Source organism: Aythya ferina (genome assembly GCF_964211825.1).
Source record: "Aythya ferina genome assembly, chromosome: 1".
Lineage (NCBI taxonomy): Eukaryota > Metazoa > Chordata > Aves > Anseriformes > Anatidae > Aythya > Aythya ferina.
The window spans coordinates 162543297-162561013 of record NC_140296.1 but is presented as its reverse complement, the minus strand read 5'-3'; the positions used below and the strand labels follow the sequence as shown (position 1 = coordinate 162561013).

Below are 17717 nucleotides of genomic sequence, written 5' to 3'. Positions count from 1 at the left end.
ACCATGCTGGTGTCTTGCACAAGCCTGCTGGATGTTAATGCTCAACAAATAAACCTTGAACTCAGGAGAAACCTACTACCAGCTGTAACCCCTGGTTTAAAATTTGAGGTAGGTGGTTTGTGTACACCCAGTTTTCACAAGGGGAAGTGAGACTTACATGAAGGCTATGCCCCAGTGCTGCCCAGCATCCTCTCCAGCTGAGTCAAAGAGAGGTAGTGCAACCAAGGAGATGGTGGGGGCAATTGTCAGGGGCCCGATGAATCTGATCAAAAATCCAATCAGGCCAGAAAATCCAACTAAGATTTGAAAGCAGGAAGCTACCATGATAGCTCCTTGTACCTGGAAAAATGAAGAAAGAGAGCAGAGGGTGAATGGAGCTCCAGCTGTTAAGCCTTTTTTTAGGTCAGTGCCAAACCAGTGTGAGAGCCAGGCTCGGACTCCACAGATGGACCAGTTCAGAGGCCCTCCTGCTGGTTACAGCATGGCTCAGCTGAGTAGGACATGCGGTGAAGGACCACCAAAGTACCAGTACATCAATTCCCACCTTGGCTGAGGGATTTAGTCCTCACCAGGGCTAATTTATTCCAGAGACTCCTCCTGCCTGTCCTTTGCACCATCCAAGCATGCAGCAGCTTCCCTGCACCCTCTTTCTGCTCCCCCAAAATGCAGGAAAAAAGCTCTTGCTCTGAAAGTGGGAGTAGAGACACAGCCTCCTCTCACCTCCCAGCTGGGAAGGTCTTGGGAAGTTTCAGCACTCTTGTAGGACAGGAGGGTCATGACAGCCTCTCTTTTTTCTATCAGTTTTCCTCCAGGGACACAATTATCACCTTGAACTTTTCTGTGTTTGACAATCACTGTTTAAGTAGCCAGTGATCTGTCCTGAAAAGCCATTTGCTGCTCCTGTCGCCTCCAGCTAGGGGACTCTAGGGTGAGGCTGCTCTCTGCCTTTGCAGATTTGATGATAAACCCAGGCTGAATCCCCTGCAGTGCTGAGCACCTTCTTTCATCCCAACTCCAAAGGGGAAAGAAACACAGAGGGCTGGGGATGAAGCACCCAGCCTGAAAGGAAAGACAGCAGCGTCCTTATGACAGAACAGGTTTTATACATATCAGTAGGGATGGTATGCTGCTCTGCACAGCAAATACTTTGTGAGCTTACAATTCCCAAATACTTTGCAAAGCACCCTGGTGTAGATTGACAGAGGCAAATTTAGTCACTTACCCTGAAATGGCAATAGATATAAGATAAGACAATGAGATCTCTGACCCTTCCTCCTCTCTTTTGACTACCCAAGAACACATTTTACTGTAATATTTACAGTAAGTTCTGCCCTTCCATCTCTTTTACTAGGTTTCATGTGAACAGACAAGGTCCCTTCATTAGAAACAACTTCCTCAGGAAGATTTAAAGTAGATGTTAGGAAGAAATTCTTCACTCAGAGGGTGGTGAGGCCCTGGCGCAGACTGCCCAGAGAAGCTGTGGACGCCCCATCCCTGGAGGTGCTCAAGGCCAGGCTGGAGGGGGCTTTGGGCAGCCTGGTCTGGTGGGAGGTGTCCCTGCCCATGGCAGGGGGTTGGAATCAGGTGATCCTTAAGGTTTCTTCCAACCCAAATCATTCTGTGATTCCATTTTATGAAAACACCAGGAAAGCTGTAACAGAGTGAGGTCCACTGTGGATGCAGCATTCCCAGCACTGATGTCCCTGCCATGTCGAGGTGCTTTTCTGAAAGCAAACAGCCTTAATAAAGAAGAGGTGCCACTGAAAATGCAATATACCTCTCGCATCCGTGTCTGCCAGACTTCAATGAACTCTGGTGAAGAGGCATTCACCAGAGTGGCATTCTGCGTCCAGGCAGGGCACTTCCACTTGGGGAGAGACAGCATGGCCAGGGTAGGGGTCAGGAATGCAAAAGTCCCTCCTTGAATAATAGGCAACCTGGAAGGAGAACAGAGGGAAAAGTTGACAAGTGAGAATGCTGGAATCTCAGTTCCGTAAGGGTGAGAGACAGAAAAGCAAAATAATTTGAAAAAAATAAAAAAGAAAAAATCAGTCTCCTCATGGCCACTGGCCATGTCTTTTGAATTGTTCTGACAAGTCTCTATCACTGACAATGCTTGGGAATTGCTGCCCATTGTACTTAAGAGCAACAGCCACGATGGAAAGGCACATTGGCTCTGGAGTCAAACTCTTCTTTATGGAAAAATTGTCCTCCTAAGGTGTGACTACGCGCATGTGCTAAAACAACAGCCAAAAGAACAAGTTGGAGGAGGAGAGAAGAACAAGGAAGAAAGATGGTGAGACTCTGAAGAAAAGTTTGGCATTGACCTAGGCCCAAATCCCACCAATATCCAGTTGTTTTCTCTGTTCACTTAAGATGCCTCATTTTTCTTCACAACTAGCTTAAAACCACAACCACAAATATATGCTGGCTGCTGCCACTCCATAACCATCCTCAGGCTGGGGTCACTGGAAATTGTGACTTAGCTTTTACTAGACTGTTTTTAAAGCTAACCCATCTGCCCCATTTCCACTGACACTAGAACAGAATGGACATGGCAGTGAGCTTGGAACAAGCCAAGAGGAACCCCCAAGGCACTTTGGCTTCATTTGCTCAGGAAGCATCCCTAGGAGCAGCTCCCAGAGCAACCTCTCCTTGCCCCAGAAACTCTTGTGGCACCTGCTCAGAAAAGCAGCAGGGCAGCAATCCACATGAATGCTTTTGCAGGGCACAAATTTCCCTGGACCAGAAGCATTTCCACCATTCACCAGAAAGCACAGGAAAATGAAAGGTGGCAAAGCTGTAAGAGCACAACTCCTCTGTCACCTAAAACAGATGTTTATACCACTGCAAATAGTCATGCCATGTATAACCAGAGCACTGGTAGAACTTAACCAGTAAGTTATATTTGCACATCAGTCATCCATGGATTACTTATTTATGGCATCCATCCGAATATGTTGTAGCCTTCAAAGAATTTTGCTGGGCAAGGCAAAAACAAACAAGCAAAAGTCACGGAAGGCCCAGCACCACTACTGTTGAATTAACAATAGCCCTTTAGCTCCTGAGTTCCTGGTGCATTGCCCCTGAAGCTGTTACACAGCTGGTGCTGGTGTGGGTGGGCTAATTGGAACTGTGGCACAGGCTGCACAGAGAAGCTGTGGATGCCTCATCCCTGCAGGTGTTCGAGGTCAGGCTAGACGAGGCTCTGGTCAACCTGATCTAGTGGGCGGCACCCCTGCCCATGGCAGGGATTTGGAACTAGATGGGCTTTAAGGTCCCTTCCAACCCAAACCATTCTGTGATTCTATGATCCTATGACTAAAGGCAAGATGGGGTACTGAGGTGATGCATATGGGGCACATGGAGTTTTTTGCAGCAGGGTTTACAAGATGGAAAGCTGCAGCTTTAGTGAAGACGTTATGCTCTGATCATCACTGTAGGATGCCCAAGCATCTACTAAGGGGGCTCACCATAACGACAAGTGACCTGTGTCTCCTCAGGAGCTGCTAGGGTAGTTTCTCTAGTGACCCATCACTGCTTTTTCATGTTTTTTCACACAGCTGCAGGTTACAGTGGGTTGGGGTTTTCCCCTGGCTATTGCTTCAGCAGGGCTGCTGCCAAATTGCACTCACTCTTGGAAGGAGTGTCCCCTTTTCCATGGCCAGTTCCTATCTCTTTGTTCATGTGCCAGCAGTAGCTTTTAGCTGTAATTGTTTCTTCTTGCCTGATGCCCCCTCTTCCCTCCCAGACTAGTTGTAGGCTGCAGCCAGACCCTCTGAGCCACCATTTGGCAAAGCTAAACCAACCAATCTCACTCACGTTGCCTTTACGAGATGGGCTGTCTCCCTTCCCCATAACATGTTAATGGGTCATCTCTGTACCTCTTCTCACCTCTTCTCTAAATCAGTCTTTCTTAAATATGGTCACCATGAGCTTTGCAGAGCACTTAGCTGAGGGTTCCCCAGGGCCTCGGACAGTAACACTGATGTTTTCCAGGAAGAAGCACCCCCTTAACCTTGTATTTACTGTTTTCCCTGTCCTGTTGGTGACTTGTGGTTATCAGCTACTAAAGGCTTTGAGAAAGCAGTAAAAGGAGGGGGAAAAAAAAAGTGCTTCCAAGTCTTTCCCCAGGCTTGGTTTGATTACCATCCCTCCTCCAGCTGAGTCCACCCTTCTGACAGGGAATGTGCTCATGCCTTACAATCGGGGCTGGCAATGGTCATCTTGGGGGTGGCCTGGGAGGACTCCGGTCTGAATCACCAGAATGGCTCCCACTTTGACCACGTACCCTAACCTGAATTTAATCAAACTCAGAAGAACCAGATAGACTCTTTTTGGTGGGCCCACTTCTGGGGATGGTGTCATCTACAGCCATTTCTTATGACAGACAGAGATGGAAAAGTTGCCCTGGGGAAAGATACAGGAAGTGTAAAAAAACATTTTGTGATTTGCTGGTAGAAGACTTTTAACCAGGTCATTCAGATTTGAAAGCCAAAGAATGTGTGGCTTTTGCTCCTCTCTGTGTCCCTAAAGGTGGCAGATGGGCTCCCATTTCTCCCAATCATCCCCTGCCCTAGAGTTTCTCAAGGACTCTGTGTCCCAGAATGAGATCAAAAGGGACCTGCTGCAGCTGGAGGATCCCTGATAAGGAAGAGGCAGATACAGCTTACTGAATCTTTTAATGTTTTATTATTTATCATGGCCAATACCTTATGAGCCCAATGAGAGGTGCATCAATTTCCAGGAGATGCAGATGTCAAACAGTGAGGTAGCCACACAAAACTGTCAGGTACAGCAATTGCAGTACACTTTGGCATGTGTCCTGACTGCCCAAGGGTAGCAAATGACCCTTGTTAATAGATAAACTCTACAGCAAGCTGGTTGCTGAGCACGTAGTAATCGCATCTATAAATTTTCTTGTATATCCTATTTCTTGCCTTTGGCCTACCTGACTCCAAAGAGGACTTGCAGCAGGGTGCAAATGCCTGAGACAAAGAAGATGGTGCTGATCAGGTGGCTCTGGGTGAGCAGGTCATGCTGGAGGCAAAGCTCTCTGGAGAGGATCAGTGGGATGGCTACGAGACCTCCCATGGCTGTCAGGAAATGCTAGGAGCCACAGAGAAAGACTGGGTGAAGAAGGACACAGAACTGGCAATATATAATTACTGTGTTGCTGAGGGAAGTCTGAAAGTACCTAGCACTTTTGTGTTTGGGTGACACTAGCACCACCCATTCTCTTTTTTGACAACTTTAATGTTCTGTTAAGGGCTGTTCCAAAGTACCTACAAAAACCGCAGTCCACTCCCACAGACTTCTCCCACTTTCCATGCCCAAGGACATTTTGTAGTCTTCTGAATTCCCCAGATTGCTGCCAGATGCAAACAGTTTATCCCCAGCCCTGCAAACAAAGCTGCTGGGGATGCTGTTCCAGGAAGTAGAGGACTTCCCAAGGAAGGGATCCGGTGAGGTGAGTGCAAATGTCTGTATTCATTTCATTTGCACCACAACTGATAACATAAAAAGTTAGCAAATCAGAGTTGTCCATTCTTTGCTATCAACTGCTTTTCTCACACAGTGCAATTACAAATAGTCTTAAAAAATGGACACCAAAGAATGGAAAAATCAGGCACTGTTTTTCAGAAGAGTCAAAGAGATATTTTCAATGATGACCTTTGCTTAATAACTAAATGTACAAATAATTGTTCAGATTTATTTTCACTTTAAATATTAACCTTATTTGTGGTGAACAATGGACAAGGTCAGGTTACTTCAGCTAGTAGCAATTCCTAGTTCTTACTCATAGTACAGGATGACAGTGGTGGAATTGGTGGCACTCAGAAACTCACTGTGCTCATTAGAGGCATGTTTTATTAAAATTATGACTCAGGTGTGTTCAAAAAATCTTTTTTTTATACATTCTAACTCTAAGATGACCTTTGAAGGAAACAAAGTACAAGATGTCCTCCAAGCCCAAGCACAGTCTGTCATTTCCTTAATCACTCTGAGATCTCTTTTTTCTGAGGCTCTGGACCCGGTGGCTTTGTGTGGCACTGAGGCATTTAACACACCTGGGCATGGAGTGGCCAAAGCAGTGTAGACCCTTCTCCTGCTTCCTCTGGTTAGCTTTTACTGCAGTGGTAAGGCAGAAGCTCACACGTCTTTAGCCATGTCTTTAGACCGGCTTCAGCAGAGGTATCTGACCAGTTCTTATTAGCTATTTGGCTCTGGTCTTGGCACTCTGCCTTCCATCTGCACTTCACAGGGCAGGGTGCAGCTGCCGGCACAAGGATAGCAATCAGTGCTCAGGCAGCCGTGGGAAGGACCAGAAGTCCACCAAGATCCAACCCAGAACAGCTCCAGTCACACCTGGGGAACATAAAGCACTCCCAAATTTGGGTTTTGCCCCCATAAACCGTCTGAACAACTGTTAACCTTCCATCCCCCCACCTTCTGCCTGCATCCCTGTCACACCTGAATGCCCAACAGGATGCACAGGTACCAGGGGGGCACATCTGTGATGGTGTAGGCTAGCTTCTCGTCACGGCCCTTGACTTCGATTTCCCCTGGGCCACAGGCAGCAGGATCCGGCAAGGAGCAGTGGTGGCTCCCATCTTCGCCCTGGTAAACAGAGAGACCCTTCGTTAGCCACAGCTGCCTCTCCTGCAGCCACGCTCCATGTCGTGTGGCAAACCCATGTATGTAGCTTTCAACAAGGCTAGAAGAAAGAAGAGCAACTGAGGGGAAATTAAAACAGAGGTAAAAACACATAGGGAAGTTGTTTATATGCTTATACACACGTCTAGTCCAGGAGAAACATCTGGGGGCATGTCAGCCTCAAAAAGACATTGGGACAAAGTATGTTAGTATCATTAATGCCTTGCTAAGGATGGAGAAACTGTGACCAGAAGCAAGAAGGAGTGTGCAGTGGATTAACACATGAATCTTGCACTGTCCCCAGTTCTCCGGCCCACTCAAATATCTCTTTTGATAAAATACCTTGAAGCAATTTGACTTTACAGAGTGGAAGCCTTTTCTGCATTCATTTCCTTCTCTTAAATCTTATTTTCCTGATCTCACACACACCCTTACGAGTGTTCTGCCTCCATAAGCACACCTGTGCTGGATATAACCCAGGACACCTCTCTAAAACAGAGGAACCAGGAGAAACCAAAGACCATGGTGTCCCAGTGTCTGTTTCAAAGGAGCCAGCTGGCAGAAGCTGGGTGGAGACCTCATCCCCAGCAGGGGCTACCAGGTGCTACCCAGCTTGGCTGTCTGCCACGGGGATGGCACCCTGTGCTGCTGAGTAAGGGGCAGCACCGGGGATGGGGAAATGACCTGGGGACACGGGGCCTCGGGGAGGTGATGGGTCTAGAACAGCTCCCCAGGAAGGCTTGGATCCCCCCACAGGCAGCCAGAAGCCCCAGGGCTCCCCAGGGAGCTGTACGCCTCACAGGGTTTGTTTGTGCAGAGATGTGCTTTGCCAAGGAAAGCAAAATATTGCTTTGCTTCAGTTGCCTCGGTTTTTAAGCTGAGTAAATGCCCCCAATTTTCTGCTTCTCCTTCCACCTCACCCTCACCTCTGTGCATACACGTGCACACACACAGACACCCCATGCACAACTACACACACATCCCACCTGTGCATGCACACAAAGCCATGTGCACACACTCACAAGGCAAACAAACCTGCTGTCAGGAGAAACTCAGCCACTCTGTTAGCACTGAACTTCTTCTTCCTCTTCTTTTCTTTTGTCCTTCAAGTCCTGCCAGAATATAAGGACTCTGAAAGGCCCAGCAAAGCAGGGTGTATGCTCGTGGCTTACCTACTGCTGGAGCTAACGCTATGGTCAGGGAACGGGAACTTAAAATTAATCTTACATTCAGTTGTACATTAGCAGATGTGACCAATTAACCCTGCAGGACAGCATCACTCGTTTGAAATCTCCAAGTTTGCAAGACCTGTGGCTGCCCCATTTAAGATCATGCTGTTAGAAATGTGCTATCTGATACCTTCTAAAACACGGTGTATTTATCCAGCCAAGGCAGGCTGGGGTCATCACACATCCTTCAAAACAGATAGGTGAGGGCAGGGTTAATTCAAACTGAGCTCAGGCATGAACTTCAAGAGCAAAAGGCGTTCCTCAATAACTCCCTATGGAGGCATTTTCATTTCAGAACAGGAGGGCCTGTTCTGAGCTGTGGTTTAACACAAAGTACAGCAAGGTATTTAAGACTGCTCATGCAGGGAGTTATTTGGGGACAGCTACTCCCGAATAACACCATGGGTAGATGAATCCTAAGCTAGGCAGACAGCAGTAAGCTCCTTTCCTTTCACTGCAACTTTTCCCATGTTAGCCAGGAGGCACAGGGCAGCCGGGCAGAGCCTGTGCCAGTAACAGCCTCGCATGATCATCACGAGTGCCTGGCCTTCCCTGGGAGCTGGAGGGGAGCAAGCAGGGCTCAATGGGAGACGGATGAAGCAGAGATAACAGGACAAGGCAGGACAGGAGACAATGTCTGAATGAACAAGAGGTGATGGGCACAAACTGGAGCACAGAAGGTTCCACCTGAACATCAGGAAGCACTTCTTCACTGTGTGGGTGATAGAGCGCTGGCACAGGCTGCCCAGAAAGTTTTTATACTTTCCCTCTGTGGAGATCTTCAAAAACCACCTGGACGTGGTCCTGGACAGCCTGCTCTGGGTCACCCTGCTTGAGCAGGGGTTGGAGCAGGTGGTCTGCAGAGGGCCCTGCCAGCCTCAGCCATCCCGTGATGCTGAGGCACTGGGAGGAGGAAGAGGCAGGAGCAGTCTGGGGCAGGGACAGGCCCTTGCAGGAGCTGCTGTAGCTGCTTCTGGCAGTTCTCAGCCTGGCTGCTCCCCTGGGGCCAGGGGCTGAAGATGCCCTTTGCGTGCTGCATCAGGAAGGTGGTCAGAAACAAAACTGCTAGAACCACAGGCAGAAGACAGTGGTAATTCAAACTTCAGGCAGTCACAGCCTGATCTGCTTTATGGCAGAATAGGTAGAAATGGAGATCATTAACGATAGTGAAAGCAAGCCTCTGCATTGCCCTGAGGCTCTGCCTGCAGCTACACACACAGCACTCCACCTCCACTGCTCACAGCAAGCTCTCCAAAAGTTATTTGAGAAATGGGAGACTCGGACACCAGGAGATTAAATGACTCCTCCAAAGTGTCCCAGCTGGGTGGTCTGTACCAAGGTGTGGGACAGTTGCAGGACCCCACTCTTAGACCCTTGCTGTCAGGATATAAGCAGCTTTCCTTGTTTCTAATGGAGGCAACCTCTGCCATGAGACAGGAATGGGGCTGCTGTGCCCTAAGTCCTTGCCCTGTGGTTCTGTTATAGCCCCCAGTATTTCCTGTGCACTGCATACCTCTGAATTCACACATCATTTACAGCTTATACTATCCCACTATAAATCTACAGGGTGTTTTCCCTTGCTGACTCCCCAAACCCTTTTCCACCCACATCTACAACAGTTTACCTCACTAGAAATAGATCCAGAAGACAAAGAAACACATTCTTCGGCAGGCTAAATTTGTTTTGTAATTCTACTAGTTAATATATAAATGCCTCTACCTGGGGACACCGGCACCAGGAGCCACCAGCTCTCTTCCTTTTCAGTATAGATATACTTGCACTGCCATTCACCTACTCCATCCTTTTAGAAATAATGGAGAGAAAAGAAGTGAGAAGGGCACCAGAGAGCAGAAACTGCACTGAGTCTGCAGCAGCAGCAGGCTTTAGTTAGGCTATCATTCCGCAAATTCCTGCCGATAAAAGAGCTGAGACAGACCTTCACCACACACAAGCATGCCAGCATCCAGTCCAACCCCCCTGACTTTCCCTTTCTCCTCCATTTGCAGGGAGCACACCAATTTATGCAAGAATTACCCGTCAGAGAAGAGCAGACTCACCACAAAGCTGGGGTTATCTAGCCCGTTGAGCTCTCTGTCTGAGGAGGGGGTCATGCCTTCCACTTTTCTTCACCGACTGCCTTGAAAAAGAAAGAGGAGTAAGAAGAAGGAAACCTCCCAAATTGCCACTCGTCCCGGTCAATACAGCCCTAAAGAAACTGGGTGAGCAGATGCAGAAGCTGGACGTCAGGAGTAAACCAGTGCTCAGCCCTAGGTCTTCATGTGAGCAGTATCGCAGAGGTGTTTTCTTTCCCTGGGCTTATATAAGTGACTCCTTTTCTCCAGCTGATTAGGGGACCGGCATTCAAACCAAACTGGAAAGCAGCCCTTCCCTGGGCTGAGTGAATCAGTAACTGATGACAGAAAAACTTCCTCTCCAGGTAAAGATACAAGGGGGTATCAGAGAGGTGAGACATTTCCCTCCTTCCCTGGCACAGCCTTGAAACTTGTTGCTTCATTACTGATTCAACAGCAACTTGCGTTTCCCAGGTGGGTTGGGTCTGTTTGAAGAGCTTTATGCTGGTCTTTAGAAAATTCAATTTCTAGATGGTTTCACTTATTCTGCATGTAAATCGCTGTGTATTTTGGCTAAGGCACAAATGTAGTCATCTTGTATGATAATCCTATTACAGCGTGAAAAGAATTAGGCTTTTACGGGGAAATTATTTAAGACAGAAACCAACAAGAAAGTCATCAGAAGACAACACCAGAAAGGTTAAAAAAAAAATAAGATTTGAAAAGGACTACTTCAGGTCATCTGATTATCTCCATTCAACTAAGGATCCTGGCTGAATGGCGATAATCAGATGACTTGAAGCACAGTTGCCCTTATTTTAATAAGCAGCAAACAGTGTTAATGCTCTTATCAAGCTATCCTAGCTACCCCTCCCCAGCCCTCCTCAGATGAAGTACCTATTTAATTTAATGGCTCCCCAAGGCAGTGAACTTCCCAGCCCAACTGCAGAGAGCTCCTGTGAAGAGGAGCTTGCTATTGCATGCACACAGTGATCACCCATTGGGAACATCTCCAGGTTTCCAGGCAGAAATAAGCTCTGTTCTCTGTTTCTTATGTAGAGCACTGATATTCTCAGGCCTTCTCCTCAGACCAGGACTGCATTATAGAGGAAGACAGCCTTGCCCTAAACATCATCATTGAAGCTATGAGCTGCTGGACAGCTAAAACTTAAGGCATCAAAATCATCAGACATTCATGGCTTTGCCAGATCTCCTCTCTGAACCCCTGATATATAGGGATCTCCACAAAATTTTACCATGGGGGGGGGGGGGAGGAAGGAGAGGGGGAGGCATTTTCAGCCCCACTGATCTTGGCATGAGACCACATTTTTTCTGCAAGCTGCAAATGAGAACTCTCCCTGGTGAAACTAGCCTAGACACTTTTGCCCTCAACTCTATCGATTCCCATCAGAGGGAGCAGCACAAAGCCATTGTTTTACAGACTTGCTCATCTCTTGTTATCCAGTGCACTGCATGATTGCAGTTCATTGCATATCTGCAGTTTCACGTGGCACTATATATACTGATAGTGTCCATTACACAGTACCAGTGAGAACGCACTGTTGCAGAGCTCTAAGAAAAGGAGCATTAGATTTTTTTTTTCATTCGTTTTTTAAAAGTACATTCCTGCTTGCGTTTCTTGATGGATGGATGCAGTGCAGTTGTTGGAGCAGCCATCTAAATGTGTGTGTTCTGATATCCTCCATTCACCCTTCTCCTGAATCAGCCAGTCTTTGTGCCTCATAATCTCTCTCTTTGTGTTTTTTTGTTTGTTTGTTTGTTTGTTTGCTTTTTTTTTTTTTTTTTTTTTTTTTTTGTCAAGCCATGGCACAATATTCCTCTGGGGTTACCCTGTCTTCCCAGTAAACTTTTAAAAGACCTTGCATCAAAAAAAATCTCCCATCTCGTAATTTCAGTCCAACACCTGTTCAGTGACTCCCCAGTCCTTCTTTTAAAATGGCATTCAGTAATCAGGGTTTCTTCATCTCTTTGGCATGCAAACCCACATAACAACCCAAAGTGGAAGGTGCATTACAATGCTTGTCATCTGGGCTAGCTGCTTGTGTCATCTAGGTTAGCATGTTAGGGGGAAAATAATAATTAAAAAAGCATCAGTAACAACAATTCCTATTCTAAAATTAAAAAAAAATAATAATTTTGCTATTCTGGTAAACTCTGCAGTGTCAAAAATGCACTTTAAGAACACCAAGAGAGTGCAGGTTTCCATGAAAAAATGCAGGAAATAAATCCTAAGTAGCCGAAAGCCTGGACATCAGAGTAGGATTGAACAGTTTAGCAGTATCGGCCTCTGGCCAAAGAAGGGTTAATGCTGTCATCAGTAATCTAGAAGAAGGTTATGAAATAGGACAATGTACACACTGAAGTAGAAATGTACGGAGACCACGTGAAAAGCCTCAGCCCAGAATGTCCTGGAAATAAACAATGGGTGTAGGAAGTCTCTGCGAGCATGCAAATGCCTGTGTAGATCATCTGTAGATGTACTCGTATATATTTGTATATATACAACACGAGTAGTAATAAATTAAATAAATTGTGCGTTTTCTGGAACAAGGAATTATTCAGTTAGCAAAGAGGCATGCTGACCTAGTAACAGCATAAATTCATAGAGCCTAATCAATTGTGGGGGTTGTTATTAGGAATAGATGGGCAGGCATCCACCTGTTCAGCTTACTCAGGATGTGTGATAAAAAGAAACCAAAAACTGGTATGGATTCCCTTCAGGCTTCTCTGTCTGGCGTATCGTGTTATCCATCAAGCTACCTGGCCAGCTGCTCACAACAGTGAAGGCTGCCTGGGCTTATGCCCCTGGGGACAGGAGAAGCTAATCAACCGTTAAAAGCTGCTAATCAAGGAAAAGCCTGGGGACGTGGGAGACCCAGCTGAGACCTTCAGTCTTGACCCTAAGTCTTTGTACCCACAAAGAGAGCCTGGACCACCTGTGTCCAGACTCTTCTGACAGGGTCATTTTCTCTCTTGTGCTACATTTCTTCCTGACACTCCAAATCTTTTCCAGGAAGCATTTTGTAAGGGATCAACTTATAAAGCCATCCTGAGACAAGCCATCTGAGGAGCTCCCTGCACTCTTTAAGAGACAGGTGTCTCCATCAAATTGCAGATAGAGTGGCACCAGCATGGTTCCTTCCAAGCCATACAGGTTGATACAGATGTGGCAAGTGCCTGCCATGTGTGATTGTCCCCAAAATCTGTGGAGTGACAAATCTGAACGTGCTGGCAGCTCCCTCTGCTGCCAGAGGGTACAGACTGCTGTGATGGCTAAGGGACCGGCTACCAACTTTACCCATCTGCAATGCAGAAATTTATACATGAGCTTCCTCTGAATTCAATAGGCCCTTCTAAAACTTCCACTGGATCTTAAAATAGGAGTCCCAAATAGGCTAGGTAAAGAAAGTGCCATTTCTTTCCCGAACTATGCAACAACCAAGAGAGACTAGCACAGATGAAGGTGTCTGAAGCTCAGTGAGATGAGTCCCTCCCTGTGGGGAAGCACAGATTTGGTGATTCACATCAAGCCCCTTGCCTGGAGGGCAGGTTCATCCACAGTGTTGCCACAAACTTCTCACATTGTCCCAGCTGGGAAATTGTGGGTTTAGAGGGAACTTGGAGCTATGAAATAAAAGCAATATGGTATAGAAGAGGAAATTTTGGAAACATCTCCCTGGAGAATGGTTCATTCTTCCACAAAGAAGCCCTGGTTGGTTTGCACAAAGGAGGAACCAGCAAGAGAGCTATGCAAATGAATTGCAGTGAATAATTCAGTCACAAAGTACCTCTATGTCCTTCTGTCCGTGAAACCTTCTGCAAGAAAATAGGCTCACTCGTGTTCATTGACTTGAAATTACTACTTTTGTGTTTGGCTGTGGAAGTTCAGCTTCTGGGGTAAAATTCTGCACTGCTCACTAATGGGACAGGATGAACACAGTGCTTTAGTCTTGGACTGCAGACAGTATTTCCTATGAGAAATAGGATCTTATCACTTAATTGCAACCAATGCAACACACTGCAGTGTACCTGGGTTATACAACAAAGTTTACCTGCAAGGATGTTACGTTAAAACACAACAGGGGGATAACCATGACCAAAGTAAATCCCCTTAAAGAGTCGGGGATCATTTCATTCTACTTTTGAAACTGGATTTGTATGGCACTGCAAGGAACCACATGCAGAGTCCCAGCCAGAGGATTACCTTTGTGCTCACCTTTCCCTTCCCATTTCTCTTGGTTGCCTTTCCTTGTCCAAAGGACAAGAAGACAAGTGGGGCACTGAGGCACACATCTACATTCCTGTCACCACTTTCCTGTGCAAGCAAAAGCAAGCGTCACGGTGAAATTGCACAGGCTTTAGTCAAGCAGCAACACTGCCTGCGCTTTGTGCAATGCCTAAGCTCACTCAGCTCTTTTCTAGCAAGAGCCCTACAGTCACCCAGCTCCCACAGCAAGTCTGCCTTGACCCCTCTCTTCCTCCTTCCTCCTGCTGCTGCTATTCCAGCTGGACCTGTAGCCCTACTCTCGGAGTGGGTCTTGGACCCCATTGCTGCCAGGGCACTGTGTCAGTCACAGAGGATGAGTGTTTCCCCATGGCAAAGGGGGCTCCTGCTCACCTCCCCTGCCCCACCTGCACTCCATGCCTAGCCATACCCTGGGGCACGCTGTGACCAAATCCACATAATCTTTTCTGGTTATCCTCAGAGTTCATCTATCTGTACTCCTCCATGACCCCCCTCCAGACATCCTTGTCTCTCAAGGCAGAAGAAAAGTGTTTGCCCTTCTCTAGGTTGGTGGTCTTTGGTGTCAAAGCAGCACAACAACAAACCGCAGAGCTGATGGAGGCTCTACCAAAATCAGGAGATTGGTATGAGGGTGTGGGCCAAGACACTGACAGGAGATTAAAGGAGACACCTCCTCAGTTTCACAGTGCTGTGCTGACGGCAGCACACCTCTGCTTGGCTGCCTGCGCCAGGAGAAGGGAGGAATTGCTTTCTCTGGCCAGGAGTGCCAGAGTGAGGGGAGGCAGGGCATGGGGATGGGACAAGGTCTGCCCCCCCCTTGGGCTGGCAGCAGCCTGGCCTGGTGAGGATGTGGGATGGGAGATGGGAGAACCCCTGCAGCTGATGGGTGCTGGGTTTGAAGCTGTAGAGCAACAATTGGAGGGGAAAATCTTCCAGGACAGCCATGCGGGTGGGAGGGTGCGAGGGGCATTTTTACAGAGCAGGGATTTGAAAGGTTCAAAGGGGCACAGGAGAAAGTAGGGGAAAACACCGCCTTGGCTAAGCAAAGCTTTATCCCTAAGTGGGAATCCCCACAGACCAGCAGAGAACTTGAGTGCAGGTGCGGGGTCCTTTGAGCCAGCTTTGGCAGCTGCATTTTGCCTCACAGGCTGCTGTGGTGGAGCAGCCCTGAAGGAGTTCACCTGCCCAGCCCTGCTCTGCTCCACAGGGAAGGTGGGAGCCTTGGCCAAGTCCCCAGGGCTGCAGCTCCACCGTCCTTTCTTCCCACCAGGAAAGGGCTCTCCAAGCCAGGGCATGGATGTGCTCCTCCATGCCCGAGCCCCAGCCAGGCTCTGAGGCCTCCACGGCCTGGTGCCCAGCTCCTGGTTCAGCACAGGCTGCTGGCACCCAAAAGCTGGGTGCGGGGAACAGCGCTGAAATCCCTCCCTGGCAGGCTATTAATTCCACAATAATAAGCCCCTTCATCTCCTTCGGGCTCTAGAGTAGCTCTTTAGAGCATTAGCAAAGGAATAATCCCTGTCATCTATGCAGCAATTTGAGCACAAGCTCAAGCGTGGTTATTGTGTCCCCAGGGCCACACTGAGCCCATTCGTTCCTCAGCGCATGTGACACGGGGACACTGGCGCTGTGACAGGGGCCATGCTTGTGGCACAAGCTGGGTCCCCAGCTATTTAGTGCAGGGACACCTCCAGTAGCAGGGAGGGGGACAGAGGACCATGCCCTGGACCCATCCCCATGCCAGCGGTAATGGGGCTGCCCCTTGAGCCCCACTGCTGCGGCCGGAGAAGGCCCAGGCAGACAAAAAGCAAGCGAGCAGCGATATTCACCCAGCCAGGCAGGGTCTCTGCTAGCGGGGGGTGATAGCCCCCCCATCCTGCTCTCCTAAGGGAGCCAAGAAAGCTCACAGTTTAGATGGATTAGCCAAGAAAGGGAAGAAAATACCGTTGTTTTCAAGCAAGATCATTATGAGTCATGGGAGGCTGAAAGAAGTTTTCCTGAGACAGCAAATAAACTCCTGGAAAGAAGCCAGTGAGGTGCCAGCAGAGGCAAAGATGTAAAGAGGTTTCTGACAGGCAGACAGAGTGGGATTAGGGTGTGCACTGGTAAAAAGACACAAGGCATTGACAAGAGATCCCCAGGCAATGCAAGGAGGGCTGGAGCATGACTGCACTGCCTGGTGTCAGCATGAGGGGGCCACAGCACAGGGTGTGAGCGGGGCCCAGGGCATTTCATGGGGTGGGGAGGGAGGCCTCACTCTGCAGGGTACCCCATGGCGGCAGGGAGGGCACATCCAGCAAGGTGCACCGGGCAGCCAGCCAGGCTGAGAGGGGTACCCCCAAGGGTGCCCCAGTGGTGTGGGCAGGGGGAAAGCAGAAAAAGGGGACACAACAAATGGGGGAAGTGAGAGATGGAGCAGCTGCAGCTCACTGCTGGCTGGGGTCCCTGCCAGTGCCCAGAAACACTGATCCCCTCTTTGCTGCACCCCTGGGGTGGGATGGGTGTTTGATTCCATCTGACAGATTTCTTTCCCTTCATACATTGCAGTAAATCACCCAGTTCACACAGACTGTAAGGTTTTACAAACAGGAGCTGCTAATGACTAATTGGCTAGGCTTTAACCCTTGTAGCTTTGGTGAGTCCCAGGTTGCTCCAGAAGAGGCAGGGATGCAGGACAGGGGCACAGAGACCCACAGGGCAGGGGAGAGCTGCAGGAAGGAGATAAGGCAGCCACAGCAGGGGATGTGCCAGCAACCAGCATGAAGTCCTGCTGGTTACACACCTGGTATTGTGGCCGCTGGGCAAGGCCTGGGCATGGAGGCATTGCCTGCTCCTAAACCTCACGGTCTGGAGTACTGGGGCAGTGTGGGGCACCTCAGCCCTGTGCAGGGGGTCAGGCAGGTGGAGGCAGGCAATGGTGACTTACAAACCAGAAGGCAGGAGCTGGTCACTACTGCAGCCTCTCCAGTTATAAAACATCACAAAGTAGGCCAAGAGAGATGCTGTGCAGGGGAAAGCCCAAGGAAAAGGGAAAACAGATTTCTCTGTGGTTCCCACAGCGGCGGGAAGAATTGCTGCTACAAAACCACTTTGACTGTGGCAGCACACATCCAGCTCCACTGGTGTTTACGGAAAATCAACCCTGGGCTGTGGTGGGAGGGAAAAAATGTGCATGGGAGGGGCTGCAGCCCAGGGGTCTCAGCAGCTCTTTGCAAAAAAACAGCAGGGCAGTTTGATACCCAGCACTGGCTGCTGTCAGTGGGCAGATGAAGAGGAGGAGGAGGAGGAGGGCTCCCTACGCATTGCTCCAGCACCTGGGGAAGCCAAGATGGTTGGGGAGATGATGACAGCAAGTCCCTGCAGGAGGGAGCAATAAAAGATGGACCCCAGGCACTTGCTGTCTCTTGCTCCCTTCCAGCTGTCTGTTTTTGGGCAGAGCTCAGAGCAGCTCTGCCCAGCCCACAACGTGGGGCTGGGGGAGTGGGTCATGGGGTG

General features: G+C 48.6%; 1 protein-coding gene across 1 annotated transcript in view; it reads right to left on the bottom strand.

Moving 5' to 3' along the window:
• The window catches only part of LOC311429745 (solute carrier family 23 member 1-like), a 31293-nt gene that overhangs the window by 10648 nt on the left and 2928 nt on the right, over positions 1-17717 (bottom strand). The window contains exons 2-6 of the mRNA XM_084505932.1: positions 9944-10023; positions 6475-6621; positions 4952-5109; positions 1778-1937; positions 158-339 (exon numbers count right to left, since the gene is read on the bottom strand). Coding sequence (XP_084362058.1) covers positions 158-339; positions 1778-1937; positions 4952-5109; positions 6475-6621; positions 9944-9997 — 701 coding nt within the window. The 5' untranslated portion in view covers positions 9998-10023. The remainder of the gene's footprint in view (positions 1-157; positions 340-1777; positions 1938-4951; positions 5110-6474; positions 6622-9943; positions 10024-17717) is intronic.